The 24,792-nt window shown below is 41.3% G+C and overlaps 1 protein-coding gene across 22 annotated transcripts in view; it reads right to left on the reverse strand.

Moving 5' to 3' along the window:
• Positions 1–24,792, reverse strand: part of MYCBP2 (MYC binding protein 2) — a 232,347-nt gene that overhangs the window by 124,700 nt on the left and 82,855 nt on the right. For 12 of the 22 annotated variants that reach the window (XM_061630037.1, XM_061630046.1, XM_061630050.1 and 9 more), the window contains 16 exons: positions 24,562–24,734; positions 23,643–23,768; positions 23,424–23,551; positions 21,426–21,517; positions 19,965–20,099; positions 19,794–19,877; positions 18,831–18,927; positions 16,932–17,124; positions 16,354–16,628; positions 14,688–14,909; positions 11,704–11,907; positions 11,098–11,304; positions 9,770–9,901; positions 8,875–9,053; positions 8,403–8,545; positions 6,706–6,806 (listed from right to left, as the gene is read on the reverse strand). In XM_061630037.1, coding sequence (XP_061486021.1) covers positions 6,706–6,806; positions 8,403–8,545; positions 8,875–9,053; positions 9,770–9,901; positions 11,098–11,304; positions 11,704–11,907; positions 14,688–14,909; positions 16,354–16,628; positions 16,932–17,124; positions 18,831–18,927; positions 19,794–19,877; positions 19,965–20,099; positions 21,426–21,517; positions 23,424–23,551; positions 23,643–23,768; positions 24,562–24,734 — 2,491 coding nt within the window. The remainder of the gene's footprint in view (positions 1–6,705; positions 6,807–8,402; positions 8,546–8,874; positions 9,054–9,769; positions 9,902–11,097; positions 11,305–11,703; positions 11,908–14,687; positions 14,910–16,353; positions 16,629–16,931; positions 17,125–18,830; positions 18,928–19,793; positions 19,878–19,964; positions 20,100–21,425; positions 21,518–23,423; positions 23,552–23,642; positions 23,769–24,561; positions 24,735–24,792) is intronic. The other 10 variants (XM_061630059.1, XM_061630058.1, XM_061630055.1 and 7 more) reach the window with 3 other exon arrangements.

Below are 24,792 nucleotides of genomic sequence, written 5' to 3' on the forward strand. Positions count from 1 at the left end.
CTAATAAACGTAATAAAATAGTGTAACATAACAGGGATATCAAAAAACAATCCCCAAGACTATCTAGGCATCCAGGTTTCCTCCAACTGGGAGGGTCATGGTGGCCTACCTCCTATGAAAATCACCCTTCAGGTGAGACCAATGGTCCATTTTCCATAGGAGGTAGGCCATCAAAGCGGGATGTACCAAAGCAGCCCATAACAGGGAGGGACCACCCACATCCTAATCATCATTAAGAACCTGTTGCAACACTCGTCTGCCAAAAGAGGCATCAGCAGAGGCATAACGATCTATTTTATAATGCCTGATAAACGAGTGAGGGGTAGACCAAACAGCAGCCCTGCAGATATCAGCAACAGGAGCGTTGGTAGCAAAAGCAGCCGTAGTGGCCGCTGACCTAGTTGAATGAGCCGTTATACTAGCTGGAACTGGAAGTTTAAGGGACTCATATGCTAAGGTAATACATGCCCTTAGCCAGCAAGATAAGGTAGAATTGGCTACTTTATGCCCCATAGACCTTGGATGAAAGGATACAAACAGAGACTCCGTTCATCGAATCTCTTGGGTCCTAGACAGGTAGGTCTTGAGAGCCCTCCAAACATCCAACGAATGCCAAGCCTTCTCTAGACTAGAGGATGAACAGAAGTCGGGCAAAATGAAGGGAGTACAATGTCCTGATTGCAATGGAAAACTGAATTGACCTTAGGATGGAAGGAAGGATCAGTTTTCAACACAACAGAGTCCTTGTGAAAAACAGAGATGGCGAGCAGAAGACAATGCGCCCAGTTCCGAAACTCGTCTGGCAGAAGTGATGGCGACCAGGAACAAGACCTTGAAGGACAGTAGACGTAAAGGCACAGTCCTAATGGGTTCAAACGGAGGGCGTTGTAAAGCTTGTAGGACCTTGGACAGACTCCATGAAGGAAAACGATGGACTACAGCCGGTGAACGTAAAGCAGTGCCTCTGAGGAAGCGTTTAGTGAACGGATGTGAGGAAATAGGGGCACCAGTGGAGGAGACTGAAAGAATGGATGACAGAGTGGACGCATGTCGACGTAGAGTGTTGGGTCTGAGTCCCATCATAAAACCGCTATGGAGATATTGCAGCACCTGATGCACAGTGGCCTGGGATGGATCACAGTGTTGAGCCTGGCACCACTTAGAGAAAGCCACCCAAGTATGTTGATAAATACGGGTGGTAGATGGCCGTCTCGAGGCTAAGATAATATCAATAACAGCATCAGACAGTCCAGCCGACATCAAATGTCCCCGTTCAAAAGCTACGCTGTTAGATTGAGCCAAGTGGGATCCTGATGCCATACTGGACCCTGGGATAGAAGATCTGGCCTGACTGGAAGTGTCCAGGTATCTGTCACCGACATTGCAAGAAGATCCGAGAACCGCGGTCGGCGTGGCCAATATGGTGCTATCAGAACCAACTGTGCCCTCTCGCTCCGTGCCTTCCGCAGTGTTTTGGCTAACAGCGGTATGGGAGGGAAGGCATACAAAAGACCGTCTGGCCACGGTATGGACAGAGCATCCACTGCTTCCGCTGCTGTGTCCAGGTATCTGGCAAAGTACCTGGGAAGCTGGTAATTGCGACTGGAAGCAAACAAGTTGATCGAGAAGACACCGAACCGACGCTGGAGATGCTGGAATATGGTCGGATGAAGTTTCCATTCTCCCGGAATGAGCTGTTGTCTGCTGAGCCAGTCTGCTGTCACATTCCAAATCCCTCTGAGATGCTCTGCTTTTAGGGATTGTAGATGTTGTTCTGCCCAGACAAAGATGAGGGAAGCTAGGTCCTGCAGAGGATGGGACCTGGTGCCCCCCTGTCTGTTCAAATGTGATTTTACACACGTGTTGTCCATTCGAATGAGGACATGGTCCAAAGGGAACAGAGACTGAAAATGAAGTAGAGCTAGGTGGACCGCCTTGAGCTCCAGCCAATTGATGTTCTGAGTCTGCTCTGCTGTGGACCAAACTCCCTGAACGTACTGGGAGTTGCAGTGTGCTCCCCAGCCGATGAGACTGGCATCCGTGGTGACAACAGTCCTGCGAGGTTCTCTGAATGGAGTGCCTCTGGAAAGATGTTGGACCCTCGTCCACCAGCGGAATGAAAGGCGCAGTGTGGGGCTCAGAGGAACTGTGCGATGATTGGAGTTGGCAATGTCCTGTTGAAAAGGCAACAAAGCCCACTGAAGGTGGCGAGAGTGGGCTCGAGCCCATGGCACAATGTGGATGGTAGAGATGAACATTCCAAGCACCCTGGCTAGAAGCATGACGTCTGCGGTTGTTTGTTGCATCAAAGACCTCGCGATGTTTGTGATGGCAGTTATGCGATCTGGAGACAGAAACACCATCGCCTGCAGGGTGTCCAACATTGCCCCTAGATGTAGTAGGCATTGGGTCGGTTGAAGATGGCTTTTGTCGAAGTTGACAAGCCAGCCGTAGGCCTCTGCCCTGGAAACATCGGTTCCAGGTTCCCCTGAAAGAATTGGAGTCATAGGATCGGAAGTCGTGGCCTCGTCCTCCTGGCCGCGTTCCTCGAAAGGGCTGGTTAGTGCGGAAAGAGGGAAATCGCCTGAAAGGTCTATGATCGATGTTCTTGACAGTGGCTAAGACCGGTTTGTGAGCGTCTTTGGGATCAACCAGCACTGCCTTTAGAGCTTCCTCGCCGAAGAGCAAAGATCCAGCGTAAGGAGCTCTAGAAAGATGCACTCTGGCTGTAGAGTCAGCTTGCCAGTGGCGAAGCCAGAGGGTCCGTCAAGCGACTATTTGAGCCGTCATGGCTCGTGCCCCCAGTTGAGTGGCATCCAAAGTGGCATCAACCACAAACGCCGCTGTCTTGCGCAACTTAATCAATGATCATCTGAGAGAAACAGGATCAGGGGTAAGGTCCTCTAGCATATCATCCAGCCACATCATTGCTGCCCTGGAGAAGACGGAAGCTGATGCGGAGGCTCGCATGGAGAAGGCAGTGGCCTCATGATTTTTGCGGAGAGCTAAGTCTAATCTTCGCTCAGTAGCATCCTTTAGTTGGGATTCTCCTTCCCTAGGCAAAAGAGATCGCGAAACTAGGCTAGCGATCGTCTCGTCTATGCCGGGAACGGCCAGCTTGGAGGCAAATTCAGGAGCCAGGGAGTAAAGCTTGTCAACCAGGTTTTTGAAGCGGTGAGTTTGGAATGGATGAGACCATTCTTCGGTGGCCAGTTTAGCAATGGGATCCAGCACCGGGATGTAATGCTCAGTAGGTGCAGGGGATGTGAGAACCCTGGCCCCTTTAATAGCTGGAGCGGCAGCTGTTGGGAGCGCAGCTTGGAGACCAAGGGTGTTAACTACCCTGCGAGCTAGAGGTTGATAGTCTTAGTTGCCTTAGATGGTTGTGGCTTGGCTGTCTGAGACATGTCTGGCTGTTCCGCCATCTTATATTCACTATGGGTGCAGTACATGGCCACAGCGGGGGCAGAATGTAGAGACCCGAACAGGCGCAGTACACGACTACAGAGGGGGTAGAATGCACTGGCAGATGGCTAAGTACACGGCCACAGAGGGGGCAGAATGTACGATGGTAACAGCGTCTATATAATGTAGATTAAAGTTCAGGCTTGGTACACGGCCACAGAGGGGGCAGAATGTATGAGGTAACAGCGTCAATATAATGCAGACTAGACTTCAGGCTTGGTACACGGCCACAGAGGGGGCAGAATGTACAGTATAGACCGCCCTGGAACACGGCCACGGGGGGGGGGCAGAATGTACAGTTCAAATAAGTTGTGTTTTGTACAGGGGCAACTGGCTGGGACACGGCCACGAGTGGGGCAGAATGTCCAGTTCAAACAGCTTGCGCAGTATCAGCCGCCTAGTACACGGCCACGAGAGGGGCAGAATGTACAGTTCAAATAGTTTGATGCACAGCCACAGCCTTGATAGAGCAGTCACAGAAGTACATTAATCCGAAGGTTGCCAGAGCCAACAGCAGGAGACGTGTGGTAGAGGAATCCGTTGAACTATGGAATCCTATCTGCAACACACATGTAAGGAGCCCTTGCCAGCTAAACCCCCCTTGGTTAGTACGGAATAGACTGAACAGAAAGGGCGGGAAAATAGGACAGACAAAATGGCGCCCACAATATGAGCAGGAAGAATATCAATCAAAATGGCGATATGACAAGGGAGTAATGGCGAATAGCTGAGGAACCCAGCTACTACTGAGACAAAGTTGTGAAGCACGGCTCAAACGTCCAGTAGAGGGGCTCCGTCAGGACGTAGGGAGGCCGGTGAAAAAAGACAGAGAAGCCGCGGTCGAACTGGGGAGGCAGTGACCCAAACGGCCAGAAAAAAGGGAGCCACAAGAGCAGGCTCCTGTGGGGGACGTGAATAAGCGGCGAATCAGCCGGGAGCTGCAGCCGCAAGCTCCCGTTGAGAGAAGAGAGAGCCGCAGCCGCGGTCTCTCTGAGGGCCGTGATACTAAAAACTGAACAGAAAAAGGAAAAAACGGCCCAGGCAAGGGAAAACCTCCCCCAAGGATTCCCCAGGAAAACAAACAGACGACGTAAAAAGCAAGACAGAGGGAAGTGTGAAATACAGACACTGAAATCTCCACACCCTGTCAGCCAAAAAACACAAACACAGAAAACACAAACGACAGCAAGATTCTAGGCTAGAAAAATCAAACTTGTTCGGTACGAAGGCAAGAATGAACTGGAGAGTGGGAGGGGCCTGACGCCCCTAGTCTTGACTTCAGAAACATTCTTGCCTTCGGACGATAGGCGGAGTCACTACCCGCTTTGATGGCCTACCTCCTATGGAAAACCATGGTCTTTCACAAAGACAAGAGTCACCTGCAATTCCAGCATAACTGGAACAATGACGGGGTCCTGAGCAACAGGTGATCCAGTTAAGGATAGTTGTTCACCCCCTTGCAGATGAAGAGAAACTAGCAGGGTGACCACTATCTTTCTGAACACCCTTCGAACACATGGCAGTCCGCAGGGCATTATCCTGATTTGGAAATGACAGCCTGCGTAAAAAAATCTCAAGTAGAGCCTGTGCTGGAATGTAAAGGTACGCCTCCTTAAGTCAATTGAAGCCAGAAAATCCAGGGGCTGCAGGTATTCCATGATGGGAGCCAGGGTCTCAATTTGAAACTTGCGGTAGAAGGTGTACCGTGTGCCAAGAGCTGTCCCTCTTCAAGATAAGAAAGAATTGTGAATAAACATCAAAGAAGGCTTTGTTTCATTGAACAACCTCTATAGCTGTAATGCTCAGATATTGAATGGCCGACTGTATTTTTTCCCTCTTCTCTTGTCTAGATGTCACCAAGGAAGGCAGAAAGAGGTGAGATGTTTGAGACTGAAGTTCCAGGCTCAAGCCATGCCTGAGTGTGTTGAGGACCTAGTGGTCCAACTTGAGTTGCCACTTTTCCACAAATAGGAGAAGACAACCACCCACCTAAGGCACTGTGGCACCAGAACTGCTGCTTTGTGCCCTTGGGACAAAGCCAAAATTCCAAAGAGGCCAGCTGGTTGTTGGTGAGTCCATTTCCCCATTGCTGTTGCAACTGGTGGCCCAGAGCTAAGAGGGAATGAGGGAGGCACACATCTATGGAGATAGCTGAGATGTGAGGAGAGCACTAGAAATCTCAGGGGATTTTTAAAAGACACACACACAACAAATAGAGGGAGAGAGCAGAGAATCACCACACCATAGGAAACTACTATGGGATTAACTCTCTTAAACAATGATGGAGGTAGACACAAAACTACACAACCAATCAATGAGGAAGGGGAACCACACACACACACACCAAAACCCACCAGGAATAGGGAGGGAAACTAACAGATCTACAATGTTAGGAAATACACAAACACTAAGTAATGGCAATGCAATCACAAAACAGTCACACACAAAAAATCACACAAAAGGAGCCTGAGCAGGAGAGAGAGAAGATAGTGTGGGAACCAGTGTTTGCTCTCAAGCAACAGCAGGAACAAATTGAGGCTTCAGAGGAAGTGAGCAAGAAGCAGCTGCATTCCTGCCTTCAAGCCCCAGGGGGAGCGCCCATTCCACCTGAGGACATCTTACACTCAAGGGAAAAACACATGTATATTTCTAAATAAGTATGACAACATTGACACTAAAAAATGAAAAAGAAATGTGTATCTCTGCCAAGTGATCTGGTATCTTTTCCAGACAGCTAGACAAAGAGCTGGACCCTTATTCTCTCCCCGACCCCTCTCCAGAGTATATAAAGTAAATTTAGAAAACATCTGAGTAGACAAGTTGTGCCCAATACTCCATCCTCAAACTAAGAACTGTTTAGCTACAATTCTGGATAATTAGGTCCAACAAAAAGATTAACTTAACCAGAGCAGCCAACTTGTTTCTCACTGAGAGCTGTATAGCTTCACTGGATTATAATCACAGGAGAAATGGTGGAGTTAAATTTGGAAGTTTCAAGTATCCTTCACACGGTGACCAAAATGTAAATATAGGTGATCCACAAAGGACAAGAAACCATAGAAGAGTTTTTCAGTACAACTAAATGTAAAATAGTCTAACCATTTCCAAATAATCTCCAGCATAGAATCTAAAAATAAACGAGGGATCCATGAGTAAAATGCAAAGGGCATCCTTATAACTCACAGAAGTAATTTTATGGCCTAAAAATAAGTGAACCTACCAAGTTTTTGAAGAACATACCTTGGGAATAGCTGCAGCCACAGGTCCTATATAGGCAATGATAAGAGGAAGGAGCATAGAAAAGAGACTGGAAGAGCTGAGCAGTTCTGGAATGTCATCAGCTAAAACAACAACAAGGAACATGAAAAAAAATCTGAGATACTCTTCTATAAGGATACCAGTCACATTTCACTACTCACTACAATAAGTAAAGAGATTAGAACAATGAAGTTATTCATTAAGGGCACAACCAAGCTAAATGTTTGATGCCTCAACCTGCATACAGGAGCAGAGCAAGTTCTGAGATTACACATTCTCCTCCAATCCATGCAAGTAATGATAATGGAAATGCATTTCAAAACGTACCTGGGACAATCACTACATGTACAGTGGGGTAGAATGAGGCTGCAATCCAAGCCCTCACTCCACCGCTGCAGAGCTCTCCATACCACCTGACAAAAAGTACCACTAGTAGCCCATGGTAAGCCCCCAAATGGGGCATTCCAGAGGAGGGGCCCAGCTGGCATGGGATCTGCTGGATCCTGACCTGGCCCCACTGCTGTAACTTGACAGAATGAGGCCCCAATCTGAGACTAATTCTGATGCCAGCTCCAGGCTTGCACAGCTGGGTTTTGCCTCCTCCCCTTCCATCCCAGCTGGCATGAGCAACATGGCTGTGGATGTGGCAGTGGTCATGCCACTTTGCTGTGCCCCTCTCTTTGCTGCCCATCAGATTGTTCTGCCTGTCCTCTCCTCAGCTCACTACCCAAAAAGTTTGGAGGAAGTAGCAGTATCGGAAAATATGAAAAAAAAAATCTTATTTATCTAAAATCATGGCTTAAGATGGGGCTGGCTAACTTTTTTCAGGCACAGAGCTGCAGTGACCCATGATCAAACCTCTGGGGACTGCTTGTCAAAATGAGTATGGTGAAAGTGTAACACTATGCCATCAATGTCTACTTCAGTGGCCTAGGGTGATGTCTTGTCCATCGGATCAAGTGGATTGTAGACATGAGTAGCACCAAGATCTTCACGAAGTTCACCAAGTTCATTGATGTCCTGTGTAAAACATCCTCTACAGCTGCCTGTATCTTTGATATCTGCTCTGCAGAAACTGATTATCTGCTCTGGAGAAACTAATATTACTCTTTTCATATTCAACGACACAAACAGGTGAACCAAGAACTGTGTTTCTTGAAGGTGGTGCTTTCTAAAGTGCACTATGAATCCACAGGAAGCCAGGCAGTTCAGGGTCATCTGGAGGTCTTGGATGACTTCTGGACTGTTGGCAGCACAGAATCACTCACAGGAGTGGTCAGTAATTTTTTTAAAATTATTTTTAGTTGTTTTTAGAACCTTGAGGGGCACAAAAAATCTTCTTGGCATCATGGCAAACCAACAGGCAGCCCATAGAAGCAGTCATTTAAAAAAGGAGTACATTTTTAAGGCAACTTTGGGGGGGTCATGGTAGGGGAACCAAAAAATTGGAGGGCCAGAAGCTACATGGGCTAGCCACCCCTGGCTTAAGATAAAATATTTGAATATTACCCTTCTTCTTCGTGTAACTCTTACACTATTTACATAACTATTAAGATAACATGCAAACATTTAATAAGGTGAGCAAAGATCTCAAGAGCAAGCATTCACAGTACAGAACCTCACTATCACAAATTAATCTTGTATAAGGAGAATCCAGGCCTTTTTGCACATATTCTTACCATCTACAGCAAGAGCCCTGTGTAAAAGGTCTTTAGCAGCTCGTACCACAGCACTCACAACAGAAAGTGCTCTGCTACAATTTTTATCTTCTTCATTGGCTTTACTTAAGAGCTGTGACTGTAGATCACCATCATACTCACTTCTGGAAAATGAAACAAAAAAGCCACAAATGTTTCAAGAGTATTAAGTTAAGTGTGCTAACAAAGAATGCTACGCTTTTCAGAAAATATCAACGAACAGAAGGGGGTGGTGGTGGTGGTGTGTTTGTGTGTGTGTGTTTCGTATCTTCATGTCAGGCTTTTATGGCTTTTACTGATAGCTCTTTTTAGAAAACAGCAACCCCTGTGCCGCAACATCTCTACAGCGTAATACATTTACTTTTATTTAGGTGTGTAACTGATTTTGCAGTTTCAGCACTTTACAAATACAAAATCAAACAAAATTCACATAATTCAATGGTATAATACATACCTGTAATATAGAATTTGTGGAATCTGCCCTCGTGTTTGATTTGTGCCATTACTGCTCAGACTACATGTACTGAAAGTAAAAGTTACACCATCTGGACACTGGACAGTCGTCATTCCTCCATCTCCATTAGCTGTGCGACTCCCATAGTTCCTCAAACGGACTGCGTATTTCACATTTTCCTTCAAATTAAAACAGGAAAGCACACAATATTGAACTAAGCGGCAATATTTTCCTTGATTATTTGTATATGTGAGCTGTCCTGAGAGTTTTAAGGGCAGAATAAAAGTTATCTAATTTAAGTTCGTGTATGTTTCATTACTTTCTTCAGCATTCCTGGTTCAATTAACATTTTTATTCAGTGTACTCCGAAGCACAATTATCTTTATTTTATACATGATGAAATGAAATGGGACTGCCTTCAAGTCGTTTCCAACTTATGGTGACCCTATGAATAGGGTTTTCATGGTAGGTGATATTCAGAGGAGGTTTAGCATTGCCTCCCTTTGAGGCTGAGAGGCAGTGACTGGCCCAAAGTCACCCAGTGAGCTTCATGGCTGTGTGGGGATTCGAACCCTGGTCTCCCAGGTTGTAGTCCAACACCTTAACCACTACATCATATAAAATATACTGGAGTGGCCTTCCTGAACACAGCTTTATCAGTGGCAATTTTTGTTATTACGATTTACCCTTTAAAATATTCTGAAATAAAAATACTAATAAAAGCTTTTAAAAAAATAGCTTGCTAGATTTGGAAATAGTGTCTAAGTGGTGCTACTGAGTGGAGAAGTCCATCGCCCTCGAAGACTACATTATTAAGTGGCATATAATATATTGAATATGATAAAGTAAATAAGTATAATGTAGACATACTTTTCAGATGCAAAAAATAGTTTACCTTCAAGGGAACAACTTTGTCAAGTTTAATTTCAGCAATATCACTTGGGGAGTCATCTGTAGTATATGTTCCTTTAACTAACTCTAGAGATGTCCATCTATGAGAATGAGTTGAATCTCCTGTATGATCACTCTAAATTTTAAAAAGCACAAGTCAATTTTTAACTGTTATGTAAAAAATATCCTGATATATTCCATTATCATCACTCATCTAGCTCCACCATCCAAAGATCATCTGCTCTGTCAAAAAAGTCTCCCTTACTGTCTCATATATTTGGAACTGCCTCCTAAAACACTTGCATGATGCCACCTCTCTTACACCCCATCTGCACTATACATTTAAAGCATTATCGTACCACTTTAATTGGCTTTCCCCAGAGAATCTTGGGAACTGTAGTTTGTTAAGGGTGCTGAGAGTTGTCGGGAGACCTATGTTCCCATCACAGAGTTACAATTTTTAGAGTGGTTTAACAATCAATCCCTCTTCCCAGGGAACTTTGGGAATTGTAGCTCTGTGAGAGGAATGCAGAATTATCAAGCCGAGGAAGGGCAGGGGCATCATGACATCTGAGGCAGGCTGGCATAATCCTGATTTCTCAAGGCAAATAGAGCGTGAGACTGAATATCTGCACTGGTCTAAGGATCAAAGGTAACATCCCTCTTTTTCCGAGTTCACAAATATCCTAGTTTTGCCTAAAAATTTCAAAAGATAAGTAATAAATCTATAAACAGGCATGTTTTATATCTCCCCTGCCCCCACTCCAGTCATTGGAGTATTGTTACATCAAGACCAAACCATCAGAGCCATTTGAAAAAGCACTACTACATTCCTGACCTACCATTGGTGATTTGTGATCTAAATTAACATTATCACTTTCTTTATTTCAAGAGAAGTATAAAAATGGGGGCAGGGAGAGAAAGAAAGATAGCATATCTATACTACAAATGTAGATTTTTACCTAGTTTCATTGTCATAGCCCCCTCAATAATCCTGGAAATTGTAGATTACTGCAAATCCTATGAATTATACTAGGGATCTCCAGCCCCCTATTCTGCCTCCCCCAAAATCTGGCATATATTATACAATAGAGAAGGGGAAAGGGGGATATATACATTAAATTTAAACTGTGTCTCGTTGTTGTCAGGTGGGGCTCAGAACTCCTATGACCGAAAACTCCTGGCTGAGACTACTGGAGACAGAAAACTGGATAAGAAGATGCTTAAGAATTAAAATAGTTTAATATGGATTTTTTATTATTATTCTAGCAGTGAAGGCAACATCACTGTTGAATTGTGGGAACTTTTCATGAACAACTGTGAAGTACATACATCATCAACTAGTACTTCCAGTTCATATTCATGGATTCCTCCTCCTCCATAGACAGAGAATCCTACAACAATAACACCAGGTTTGTCCACAGAGAAGCAAATTGCATCAGGGGACCCATTCCCAGTATTCCAGCTTCTTCCTTGGCTTGTTTTTGTGAATCTATTTGGGCTTGATTTGACAGAATGAAGAGAGTTAAGTCCATCAATCTGAAAAAAAGCAAAGCAGCAATCAGAACAGAATTAACAGAGAAAAACCTAATTTAAGTTTATGTTAAATTAGACCCTCGCTTCTAACTCAACTTGCATGAATTAAAATGTCCTATCAAGTATTGTTAATATAATGATCCATTATCAGTGAACTGTTTAGTTACCGATCTCTACAAAAAAATGACTAAAGCAATGAGGAACACCTCCATTTGTGTGACTAGCACAGTATCAGACAAATTGCATGGCAACTTTTAAATTGTCAGCACTATTTCAGGAATAAAACGTGATTCAAACATCATGAAAGAAAAGTATCTATATATGGATATACTGTCTTACTGTAGCGTTATTTTAGCATGCACTGAGCTATCCAGAGACAATGGGGTTATGAATGAACATTACCTCCGATCCCAGCGCAGAAGCTGTGAGTTCACTCACAATACTTGCAAGTAATCCACAGGTATTAGAAACCAGATGTGCAGAGAATAGTTCATTTTCACGCCTAAGGCTGTTTCTTACTGGCAACACAACAATAACCAGCATCTTCTCAAGCACTTCACGAAAGCTTGTCATCCCCGAGATATTTTCTTCATTCTGTAAAATGAACTGACAGATCAGAAGTGAATTGCTCATTTAACATTACCTATAAAATAGGGCTGATTCACACACATGCATTTAAAATCACTACGATTCAAAGCTGCACTTCTGAACCACTGAAAATTACAATGTTTCAGATTATGTGTCAAATATTTGGCATGGGATGGTTGTTTTACATTTTAGAGTCATCTCAATGTTGGTTAATGTATTAGATGAACAGCCTTGTGTGAACTTGTCCATATCTACAGAAAGTGAGGTGTTAAATCTTGAAAGGTTATGAATGTTAAGAAATATGCCATTATCCAGGGATAGCCAACATGGTGTTATTCAGATGTAATGGACTACAACTCCCATTGGACCCAAGCAGCATGGCAAATGGTTAGGTATGATGAGAGTTATAATTCAGCAACATCAGGAGGGCAACACACTGGCTATCCTGCCCTAGCAAGAAGTAAAAATTACCACATTAGAAGGATGCATGCTTGGTTATGGAACATTACACATATTGTACAATTGTAGCTTCTCTTCCTAGCTAATTAAGTTGATGTTTAATCTATGAACCCATTATATCCAACATGCCACAGATCTTGCATGTTTATAGAAGGGCATGCTGCGCCTGGTACATCAGCTATGACTGTTCCTGGACCAGAAGAATTGGACCACAGTAGTTCAGGCACTGGCGACTTCAAGATTGGATTACAATGTGGGGCTTCCCTTGCGCTTGACCTAGCAACTGCAGTTAGTGCAGAATGCTGCAGCACGTCTGTTGACAGGAGCGAGACCTGTCAGCCTATAACACCTCTGCTCAGAATCTGCACTGGTTGCCGATTTGTTACCAGGCCAAATTCAAGATGTTAATATTGGTATATAAAACCTTTAACAGCTCAGAGCAGTTTATTTGTGGAATCGTCTTACCTCCCATGTGCCCAATTGACCACTTCAATCTGGGGAACTGGCACTGCAACAGGTGCCACATCATATCAATTCTACACTTGTAACGAATGGTTCTTTTAGTGTGGCAGCACCTGTTCTTTGGCACTCACTGCCTATTTAAATCAGGCAGGCGCCTTTGCTACATTTGCAGTGCTTGCTTAAAATATTTCTGTTTAGACAAGCCTATTGAGACACATACGTTGATGTGTTTTAATCAATTTTTAGTTTACTATTGATTTTAATTGTCTTTTAAATGTTTTAATTACTTGTTTTTCACTTTTTTATTGATAATGTTAATATTTCTTGTAAACCACTTATAGGCTTTGTTCCAATCAAGCAGTATATAAATTTTAAATAAAAAATAAGTTCCATGGGGCTCTGATGTTCATTACTGTTATACACCAATTCCTATTAACAGTAGAATGCTTTTGAGATGTAACAGTTAACAACCAATTGTAAACTCATTACATGGTCATGTTAATAATCTTGTGCTGTGATTAGTTTAGCTCCAAGCATGCCCTTCCACAAATGGAGGTAATTTTCCCCAATCCCATTTCCTCCTGCAGTCCTACATCACTTGTATTCTGGACAACATCCACAACCCTCCAAAGCAGCTTTTCAAAGGCTACAGGGAAAAGGAGGAAGGAGCAAAAATAGGATGTCTCCCACCCACAAAAGTGTCCTATAAGTGGAACTATGCTTATTTATTTAAATATTTGTATACCACTATTTCATTAAAAAGCGATTTACAACATGTTAAAAACGACCACCACCATAGAATAAAAACATGAAAAATGCAATAAAAACAAAGGTCAACTGTTACAAAAAGAGCATCTTCTTAATTGCCTGCATAAGCCTGGCAGAACAGGCACTTAAAAAGTCATCAGGTGCTTAAACGTTAAAACAGAACGTGCCTGCTGAATCTATGTTGGCAGAGCATTCCAGAGAACTGGGACAATTACACTGAAGGCTCTGTCGATGTTAAATGAGCCTCGCCTACTCGAGGGATGACTGTGCATCGAGGGATGATCCTGCAGAGGATCTCAGTGATTGAGCTGGGATATAAGAGTTCATGCGGTCCTCAAAATACCATGGACCTAAGCTGTTCAGAGCTTTGTAAATTAATACAAGGACCTTGAACCTGGCTCAGTAGTGAATGGGCAGCCAGTTCAGATGTTTTAAAAGTGGTGTCACATGTTGTCGGCCAACTGCTCCCATTAGCAATCTGGCCACCACATTTTGCACCAGCTGCAGCTTCCAAACCAGGGCCAACGGCAGCCCCACATAGAGCACGTTGCAGTAATCCAGCCTCGAGGTTACCAATGCATGTACTACAGAAGTCAGGCTATCCTTGTCCAGGAATGGCCTTGGCTGACGAACCAGACAAAGCTGGTAAAAGGCACTCCTAGCCACAGAGGATACCTGAGCCTTTAGTGACAAAGATGAATCTAGGAGTACCCCTAGGCTACAGACCTGGTCCTTCAGAGGGAGTGTGACCCCATCCAGAGCATGGTTAGTATGGGGTCCAACACAGTGTGTTTACATGTGCAGAACATTGAATGCAATACTTAGGGCATAGTTTACAAACTACAATTGTTTTCTGGCATATGATAGTTCAGATTAAATGAAAACAAAATGTATAACTAGTATAGACAGGAAGATGTCATGAAAAGCAGCCTGGATTTTTTTCTAAAGAATTTTTATTCCAGTAAGCATGCTCAGCATAATATTTTTAAAAAGTCATTACTGATCTATTGTACTTATGTATTGTACTGAGGATCTGTTGTAAATGCGGAGAGCAATCTAACTTTGCTAGAGATTGTTACACTGTATGTGCTTTTGCAGCCAATACTCACCTGACTAAGTTTTTCCATGTGTGCTACCAAAAGAGGAAACCGATGGGCCAGTGCAGAGTCATTCTCAGTGCTAACTTGTTTCACCATAGAATGTAGTAAGACTTCTCCATCATAAGCAATAGGAAAGATGGATGTCAGTTTCACCGATGTATGACACAAGGCTGACATTACAGCTGCAAGAAGCCTACTGCTTGAAGTCTTGAAGTTTGCTTCCTGGATATCCTTAAAAAAAATACTTGTAAAAATGATATAGTCGGAACAATTAAAAAAGAGGAGGTACAGCTTTTTCTGTAATGTCATTACTGTTTTGTAACCATTTCATGTCAATGTGTGCTATAATAAAAATTTATAACCTTTAGTGTCCTGTACACAGATTATAAAAGCACAAAACAGGAAATGGATGCATGGTGGAATGAAGGGGTCACTACTGACAGAAGTCATCCCCTACTTTTTTTTCTGTTGAGAGAGTAGTGTTGAAATAAGTCCCCATCTCCTGCCCTTAAAATGGCAATGGGCTGAAGGCTGCGCATATGAACATCCCTTATGCCACTAAGGAATGTCTCTGAAAAGGGGGGGGGGCGGATGCAGGCACTGGTTCTCAGCCTGCCAGGATAAGAAGATTTGCTGGCTGAACTGAAGAAAGCAATCTACTGGAGGAAGTAAAGAGAAGAAGGCAATGGGAAAGGGACAGCAAGGTGTGGTAGTGACAGGCAGGCTAATGTGGGAGTAACAAAGAGAGAACTGGAAGCTAGTGGGATAAAGAAGAACAGGGGAAGAGAATGGGTGAAGGATTATCTCCTTACTCCTCTCCTCCACCTGTAACTGCTTTCTGGTTCCTTCTTGTATTTCGCATCACTGGCAAACAAATTTGTAGCTTCATATTTTCAAACGTTCAAAATTTTCTTGCAATTGTCTTTTTTGAATAATGTACAAAATTGAAAATTTCTCATTTTAGCCTTTGTGGATAGGAAGGCAGTAAAGAGACTTTTACGGATGAGCGGGAGAAGCGAAAGAGTTGGAGGATTGGCAGAGAACGTGGAGGGTGGAAGAGTCTGGATTGGGAAAGGTTGAGGAGAATGAGGAAGGCTGAGGACAGAGAAGGTTGGAGAGCAAGGAAGGCTGGATTGGTACACTCTGAGAAGCGGGAATCGGAGAAGCAGCAGAGCAGGGTTTTTTAAAAACAAAGCACAGAGGAAACAGATAGGAAAAGATCAGGAACTCACAGAAAGTCACGAAAGACAGAGAACACAATGTAATACAGGTCTTAACCCTAGCAACAGGAGAGAGCACAGATAAGACCACACTGGTGAAAGGCAGAATAAGAACTGTCCTCTTTACGTAAAGGAGGGCTAGAGCAGACTGCAAAATCAAGACCAGTTATTCTACCTTTGACTGCAAGGTGGTGCTCAAGTCTCACCTGAGATCATCTTACATGCATGGGAGATGTAAGAATTTGCAGGTACCTCACTGAAAACTGGAGGCATTAGTCATAGGACAGATGAACATTTAGAAAGTCACTATATGTCATGCACAAGGGAAAGACTGAGCTATCAAACGTTTCATCTTTCTGGCAAAGCTGCTGTATGTGTTTGAAAGCATTATGTGGAGATTGCACAACACTGCTTCTGTACTCTAAAGAAAATTATAGGAAAAGACTTTTTAGTACCTGATCTAAACAATTTAGCAAGTCACAAAGGCAAGCCCACTGTAGAGCTGGTGTTGGATAGAATGAGTGAAAACAGGCTGTGAAAGTGTTATGACACTCCTGAAGAACAGCTTCTAGAAGACTCAGTGGCTGAGTGAGATACCCTTGGGGGTCGTTGTCTAGCTTTATCATACAGTGATCAACTCCTTCAGATAAAATTTTTCTTAGTAAGGTTCTAGTCTTCCCAATACAATCTGCCAGCTTGCTAGTTTCTTCAACAACAGCTTTTGTAGTAGCTAGAAAAAGAAAGACGATTATTAACAAAACTGGTAATAGTAATCCAATCCAATAAATTGATTTCACAGAAGAGGAAACATAGTAAATGTTACATAACATAGTAAACGTTACATAACATAGTAAATGTTACATAGTAAATGTCTCCAATAACATATACTGAAAATGGGCTTACATTTTCTCAGGCCAGTAGCTAGGAGATTTCAGATTTGCTTTATTTACCATCATGAGATGAATTAACTTTCCGGTAAATGAGCACTTGAAAATTTGAGTGTCATGTACTTACTTAAAACTGAGCATGTTACCTGACATGGGATATATCTCACATGTGTAGACACGCAGTAACCTCAAGCAACAAGTGCCAACGAATCGCAGCCTTTCTAAATCCAAAAGGGTGGCTGTGTACTGGAACCCTTTCAACCCTCGAAGCTCTTCTACTCCTAACACTAAGGTTGTCCAGCTCCAATGAAGAATGTTCAATAGTGATTCAAAACACTCCTGTTTCAAGAGAAGTTATGAAAGAAACAAGGTGACAAAAAGCAAACATAAAAAACCCCTTCAAATGAAGTGATTTCCTTTTCTGTTCCTCTTCTAATGCCAGTGTCAGATTGTAGGACAGTCCACAGATCCACATTTGTCAGTAAACTACTTACAACGAAGCAGGAGAATCTCTACACATTCACCTATGGAACTAATTATTGCTGGTGGGGAAGGGAACGGCACAAGACAGAAGCAATTCAGAATCCACACCCCATCAATTCAAAACTTTTGGGGAACACCAAATTAGTGGGAACAAATGGATACCCTCGAGTCTGACTTATACAAAGACAACATACTATGAAAGATGCTGATGGATAAATAACTCCAGGATCAAATTGAATGTTGTATTTGACAGAAAGGATTTGTGCAGGCATGGGTGGTTTTCTTCCCTTTTTCTACAGCCGGGATAGGAAACCTGTGGTTCTCTAGATGATGTTGGACTCCAACACTAATCAACTACAGCCAGCATGCATAACGGTCAGGGATGACAAGAGCAGAAGTCCAACAACATGCAGAGGGCCACAGATTCCCTATCTTTGACCTACATGGACATATAGATTTTCCTTATTGAACTGATTACTTGGTTTTAAAGTAGAACTATGTCTATTCATGTTCATTCTGAAAGTAAATGCAAGTGCAGAAAAAAAGGAGAATGTTGTAATAAGCACATATGCAATTTCCTTAGAATCTCAGCTTTCATTTTAAAAAAGTTTCTAGCTGCAAAGATATACTTGAAAGTGTCTAGGCAAGGGCTACTGATCTCAGAAACTAAAGAAGGTTGCTGAGTAACTTTCCTAATATTTTGGGACTAACAAAAACAGAACATAACAGGCTGTCATGCTAAATTTCCATAAAACAAGCAACAAAGAGAAAAACAGAGAATTGAACCCTGACTGTAAAATCTGTGTCATAAAACAAAAAAGTCAAAGGTAGTAAATTTGAATAAGTGTTCTGAATCTACCTGCCTATCTATGTATCTACATATATAAAAAAATATCAAATGTCCACGAGGGAATGAGATGTAATTTAAAATGTTTAATTATATAAAATAAAAATCTTATACACAAATCCAAAGAAACAGAATATAATAAAACCAAAAACAATCAAACTCTGCAATACCGGTATCTGGTTATAGGTTCACTTTTTGAATGTCTGTTTCTTAATTTCTGGACATTTGATATTGTGTACAGATAGACTGACATATAAATTCAATATATTTATTCACATTTACTATCCTTGACATTTTTGTTTTACAATGCTCAATTTACGTAACATATCCAGGTTGCAGAATCTGGCATTGGAAACTATATCTTAATGTGGCCTCAAAAATATCTAAAAAGGAGGAATGCACAGGGAATGGCATTTTCTCTGTGGAAAGAAATTATTCATTGCATTAAGAAATGAATATGAATACCAAATGAGGAAAATAAGGACCATGTTCTTCAATTCTGATATCACTCTGAAATTTACTTCAAAATGCATATGCATTCATTCCGTGAGATAAGTGAAAGGTTACGCAAAATATTTTCACTTTGGACAATGGAACATCGATTTAAAATATTATTCAGACTACATTCTATTAGCCAGTTCTAGATGATAGGATAAGATAGGACGATCCTTGTATGCAACACACACAAACATGGACTACACAGACTGATACTCACCACTGAGACAGTTCTTGCAAAAGAGCGCTTTAAAATATGCACAGGCTCACTTGTTTGCTGTTTTCCTTTTGATGCACTGCCATCACTTGTTGGCAGTCTGGAAGCAAAAAGGGGGGAAATTATCATCCCGTACTCCTTCACTCTAGACCCTAGTCTAGAGCCTAGAAGTAGATTTTATAGAAATAAACATTTGTACACTATATCAATTCATATGGAATCTCTCTGGAGAACACACTGTTGTTTTAGCTGTAAATCTGATTTTTCAAAGGATACCAGGCAATCTTGATTCTGAATTTGTTCATTCAGTAAAATGCTATGCTTTTCTAATTCTCTGGACAAGAGAATCTCTCTTCATGCTGCCAAGCCTTGCTATAGATTATTATAATCTACAGTAAGGATCTGATTCTTCAAAAAGATATAGAGCATGCAGTAGACAAAAGAGTTTAGATCCAAAAAACTGCTAGGATCTGCCCATGGAATAGGGCTTTTACACCTCCACCTCCTAACTGCAGAGACTGTGCTCCTTCAAGCTGCTCTCAGGATCAGGGGACCCCTCTCAAACAGTATTCTACTTCATGCAAGGGGATGCAGTTGCAGGCAGCGGTGGTGGCAACTGGAAGAAATCCAGAGCAGGACTATGCTTAAACAGCTATAATGTTCACTAGGTACATTTGGGACAGTCACTATTTCTCAGACTAAACTAGTGCAAGAGTTTTAAGGGTAGAGGAAAACATGAGAAAGCCCTATATATGCCACCCTGAGCTCCCTGAAAGAAGGATGGAATACAAATGAAATAAAAGATTAGGTGAATGATCACTACATCTTCATCAAACAGAACAAGTTACAGAACTGCAATACTGACTATAAGAATAAAGTTCCACTTAACATTGTATTAAATCTCCCTCTTCTTCCCCAATATCTATCCCTGTTTCAAAGGGGACAAAAATAATAATAAAGCAGTACCTGTATAATAACTGAGGGATCTGACCCGCATTAACATCTGTACCATTATTTGATTTCTTTGAACTCTTAAACTGGAAAACAACACTGAAAGAAGAAGCATTATTCAAACACCAGTTACATAGCTTCTACCACCCCCAACACACATACATGCTTATAAAAGAAAATATTTACCCATCATCAGTAGTAATAGAAGCTTGTCCGTGGGACCCACAATCACTACTAGGACCAGACACACGTGCCCAAGCTACGTACCACCAGCCAGCTTGCAAAAGAACTGGTTCATCAAACATCATCGCATACTTTTCCCTGAGAAAAAGACAGACAAAAAAAATCTAATGTAACAGCTACATTTCTCAACCAAAAAGGAAAACCTAAGTAAAATATCCAGTTTCATTTTAATGCAACTTTGCCACGGACTTTATTTTTTTTAAGAGGTGAGGATACCATGAATAATTATCTGGTAATACAGTTTAGACATTTTGAGAAAAATACAGTAGAACAGTAACAAAAGATTTTGGAACTGAAGTGTACTCAACTTTATTCCAGAAGTCAAGTTAATAATTAAATATTTAGGTTTTATATACTTTTCTGTATTTAGGAAAATAAAACAGATCAGTGCTTATTTTTTTTCAGTTGTAGCAATGATTAGGATATGCTGTTTGATTTAAGAACACAGACTAGATTATATCACTTCCCCTCTTCCAATTTCACCTACTATATCTCTTCCCCCCTTTTTGAAGACTAGGCACAGACACAATACCGAAAAAACACAAACACAGAATATCCAATACTAATACTATTTCACATCGATATATCACTTTACAGTGTTCTCAGTAATCACTATAATCTTTTCGACAGGCTTTTGGTGACCATGGGCATAAACTTGTAATATTTCTTAGGTTTTATTTGCTCCTATTTTAACTGATTTTATATGTTTTAGTGTATTGGCCATAAACTACACCGTTTGTGTTGCATACCTAAGCAGGCTTTGGGCTTGTGCTTCTCAAGCAATGGCCTATCTCCAAATGACATAACAAGCTGTTTCTGAAACTGGGGGAACTTTCAAAAGTAGTTTGAGATATAGCATAGGAGTCGGCTTTTCAAAGGGGGAGCTCAAATATGCCAGTGGGCACATTCAAATGACTGAGTGCTCTCAAAGATTCTAGAACCCTGTCATGATGATGGAGTATGCTAAAAATCCAAGTATGCAGTATAAAAAGTATGAAAAGTATGCAGTATAATGAAAGACATAATGATATTTCATTATTTCATTCCATCTTTGGTTCATGATGTGTTTGGACCAGGATCCCAAAAAGTGATGATGGGCACAGTTCTCCCCTCTGAATACATATCACTTCTCTGTATCTTGCCCTCAAGCCTTCCTTTAAAAAGGAAGAGGAATGAGAATGCATCTAATTTAGAATAAATGAGGAAAAAACCCACCCAGATGGTATATCTTAACTTGCAAATGTTTTGACACCTTGCATTTCTGAGTTGACAAATGTTACATCCCTTGTCAACAGAACATATTTTAGTCAAATTTTGACACATCACAGTTTAAAATTATGTTCATTATGAGTCCAAGTTCTATACATGTAAGCAATTCTCTACTCAAGGACATTTTCTTTTTACCTTGCAGCACAATCATATGCTAAGACATCAGTTTCAGCAAGAAGGTCACCATCTGTCTCATGATCGCCTCCATCCGGACCCAATTCAAACAACTGAAAGGAGAAGCCTTTAACAGTTTTACTTTCCTGCCTTACTTGAATGCCATCACACACACACAATCTTTCTGCAGTCAGGAAAATTAATGAGCGCACCACAATTAAGGAACCCATTATGCAGTAATCAATGGAAACATAAAGAAATGGAGTACTGCAACAGCAGGCCAGCACCCTAAGTGGAACATTGCGCTGAGACTTTTCAATAGTGCAGGGCTACAAAATATGTGACCCACCAATCCACATATAGCTTATTGGCCATGTACTGCAGCCTGACAAGAGCTTGTCAATCCCTTCTTTTGATAAGCAAAAACAGGATGTTCATTGTGAGTCGGCCTATGGCAGAAGGATTCTATTTAACTTGGAAGGTCATAAGACACAAAGACCTACAAAAGTGTCTTGCAGTATTCAAGGAAACACATAGTAACCCCAATCCATAACACACAGGTTCAGAAGCTTGTGAGTTTGCTGAGTCCCCCTCACAATAGACAGAGATTAATCAGTGTCAGCTGTGGGAAGGGCATTTGTGCTGACCTCACTTGTTAGGTTGCACAGAAACACTATGAATGCATTATGTCTTGATGGATGTAGATTCTAGCTATAGCAGCCTTTTATGCTTCCAATAGGTCTAGTTCACATTATTATTACTATCATCATCATCATCATCATCATCATCTATTACCCACTCTTCACAATTTCAAAATATAGCATTGAAACCCGATTAAAACAACCTAAAATCACAAAATGAGGTAAGTCCTAAAAATATATGTCTCAGGTATCAAAGACAAGGGTAAAGACGTGTATTTTCAACATTTGCCTAAAACTGTACAATGAAGTTGCCAGATGCACCTTAGAGGGGAGGAAGTTCCATAACATAGGGGCCACCAGAGAAGCACCTCCTGAGCTTCCGAGGGGAGTAGAACTACCAAAAGGGTCCCCCTGGGCTGATCTCAACACCTGAGAGGGTCTGTAGGGAAGGAGGCGGTCTTTCAGATATTTGGGACCTAGGGCTTTAAACACCAGTGTGAACACTTTGAATTGGGCTCAGAGATGAACTGGTCAACCAGTGCAGCTGTTTTAAAACAGTATTTCTATAAGATCTAAAGGAAATCCTGGCCAGTAATCTGGCCCCTGCATAGAAAAACTTTCTGCACATAAACAGTATGGGGAGGGATCATATGTCAAATGTTTACAGAAACATTTCATGACAAAGCATTGAGAATTTTACATCTAATAAATGGCAGAGCTACTAGCTTGTATTCAGCAATATATTCAAGACAGATTTGCAGAGCTTTTATAGATTCTAACCAGGACTGAGACATTGAACTTGCACAAAACCACCATATATAATTCATAGATGAAAATTAATACTTTAGAAAGCATTAAGTATGACTTCAAATTTTGCATTTTTACATATAGATTCAGTTAAGTTTATACTAGATTATGTCTACCTTGGGAGTTTAAGAAAACTGAAGTATAAGCTTACTACAGAGATCCTGTATCTAGTCTGGTACATGATAGTATGCGCTACATGCACATTTTTAAAATTACAGTTATTAGCAAATTACATTTTATACTAAGCAATATTTATATATTATTTATATTTATTTTTAATATTATTTATGGGATTTGTTATTTTGTTATACATCACCCTGCAACTCTTGTGTTGAAGAGTGGTATAAAAATATCTTCATAAAACAAACATAGATTTATTTACTGCAAATTTTCTCATTCTCAAATGTAGTTTTTTCACAGAAAAGTAGACAAAAACTATTTCCCCATGGCTCCACAAGATCTAGAGTTCTCTCTTTCTACATCTTTCTTTATCCCTTTCTGTAGCTTGATCAGTTTAATGCTATGTTCTCAACATAGATTTAAACATGCTCCAATAAATACTACTTCTTACCTTTATTTTAGCAGTATATTCACCTCTGCCTCCAAAAAGGCCAAGGCCACCAAGTAAAATGTCAGTATCAGCACAAAAGCGAATGGCTTCTACTGAGTGGGCTGAGTAACCCCAACCCCCTCCATGACCTAAAAGGGGGGAAAGGGCAAGTTTTTACACAATCAACTTCAAGAGCTACATGCAAGCAGGAAAATATGTATTTGATACATAGATAGATACTTTCAAATCTGTTGACAATACTATAGTCTTCTTTGGAATATACTTTCATCACAGCTTGAGTCTCTTCTTCTGTATTTGTCACACCCATTTTTAAGTCCTGCATAGCAGCCAATGTATCAAGACAGCCTAAAAAAAAAAAGGACAAAAAAGCTAAACACATTCTGGTAGACTGACAACTGGTTGTATTAGATCCAACTATATAAAATGACTACACCAGACCTCCAATTATTTCTAGCTTTTTAATGATCAGGAAGAATAACCACTGTAACAAAGCACAGCACAAAATTATCCCTGAAGACAACTGTATTAGTCAGGCTGACCAATACTAGCACTTTCGGGAACAAAATCATATGAAGTTTAGAAGAGGGTATCTGGCACAAATCTGCAGATGATTTGGAGAACACCCCCAAACATGACTGCTACCCCAGATTAGAATGGAGCTTATTTACATTAGTTTTACCAATGGTGCTGAAACTACCAAAAAGCACACTTATGGTATGCTGTTATCACTCTTTTGATTGTTCATCTCAGAGTAGAAGGGCTTATTACCAATAATTCCTTCAGAGTTCTATACCTTGATTACTAAATTCTAAATTTCTTGTCTTTCTAATCTTTATTAGATTAAATGAACACTGAAAATTTTCCAAGTAGACTTACAAAACCATACAGGCATAGTTGTTTCATTTCCCAAGCATTAGAACCTACAGAGATCAGAATGCAGATTCACTTAAAGTGGAAATAGGCTTACTACTTAAAACCTAAGAGAACATGGATTAATTGAGGTGCTGCCATTCATCACTCAAAACCTTCAACCAAGCTACTAAAGCATCAGGACAAATGAAGCATACTTTCCTAGAAGTTAATAATAAAAAAACCTCATCAAACTTATGTTTAGCTGTTCCAAGTGAACAATTCATACCTAGAATGTGCAAAGCTGCATGTGACCTAGTTGTAAGAGCTTTGGACCCTGTTGGAAGAGCCAGTTCTGGGCTTAAAATACTACAGCGGGATTGCATATCAGGGGCTGAAGGCAGTCTGGAATCAGCTACAACTGCATTGTAACTCCACAGTTCTCTTGTATTGGGTCGAAACCTAACCAAAAAAAGAAGAGGTTTCAAATTTGAAGCAAGAAGTGGGCAAATATAATCTT

This window comes from Rhineura floridana, chromosome 5, assembly GCF_030035675.1.
Source record: "Rhineura floridana isolate rRhiFlo1 chromosome 5, rRhiFlo1.hap2, whole genome shotgun sequence".
Taxonomy (NCBI): domain Eukaryota; kingdom Metazoa; phylum Chordata; class Lepidosauria; order Squamata; family Rhineuridae; genus Rhineura; species Rhineura floridana.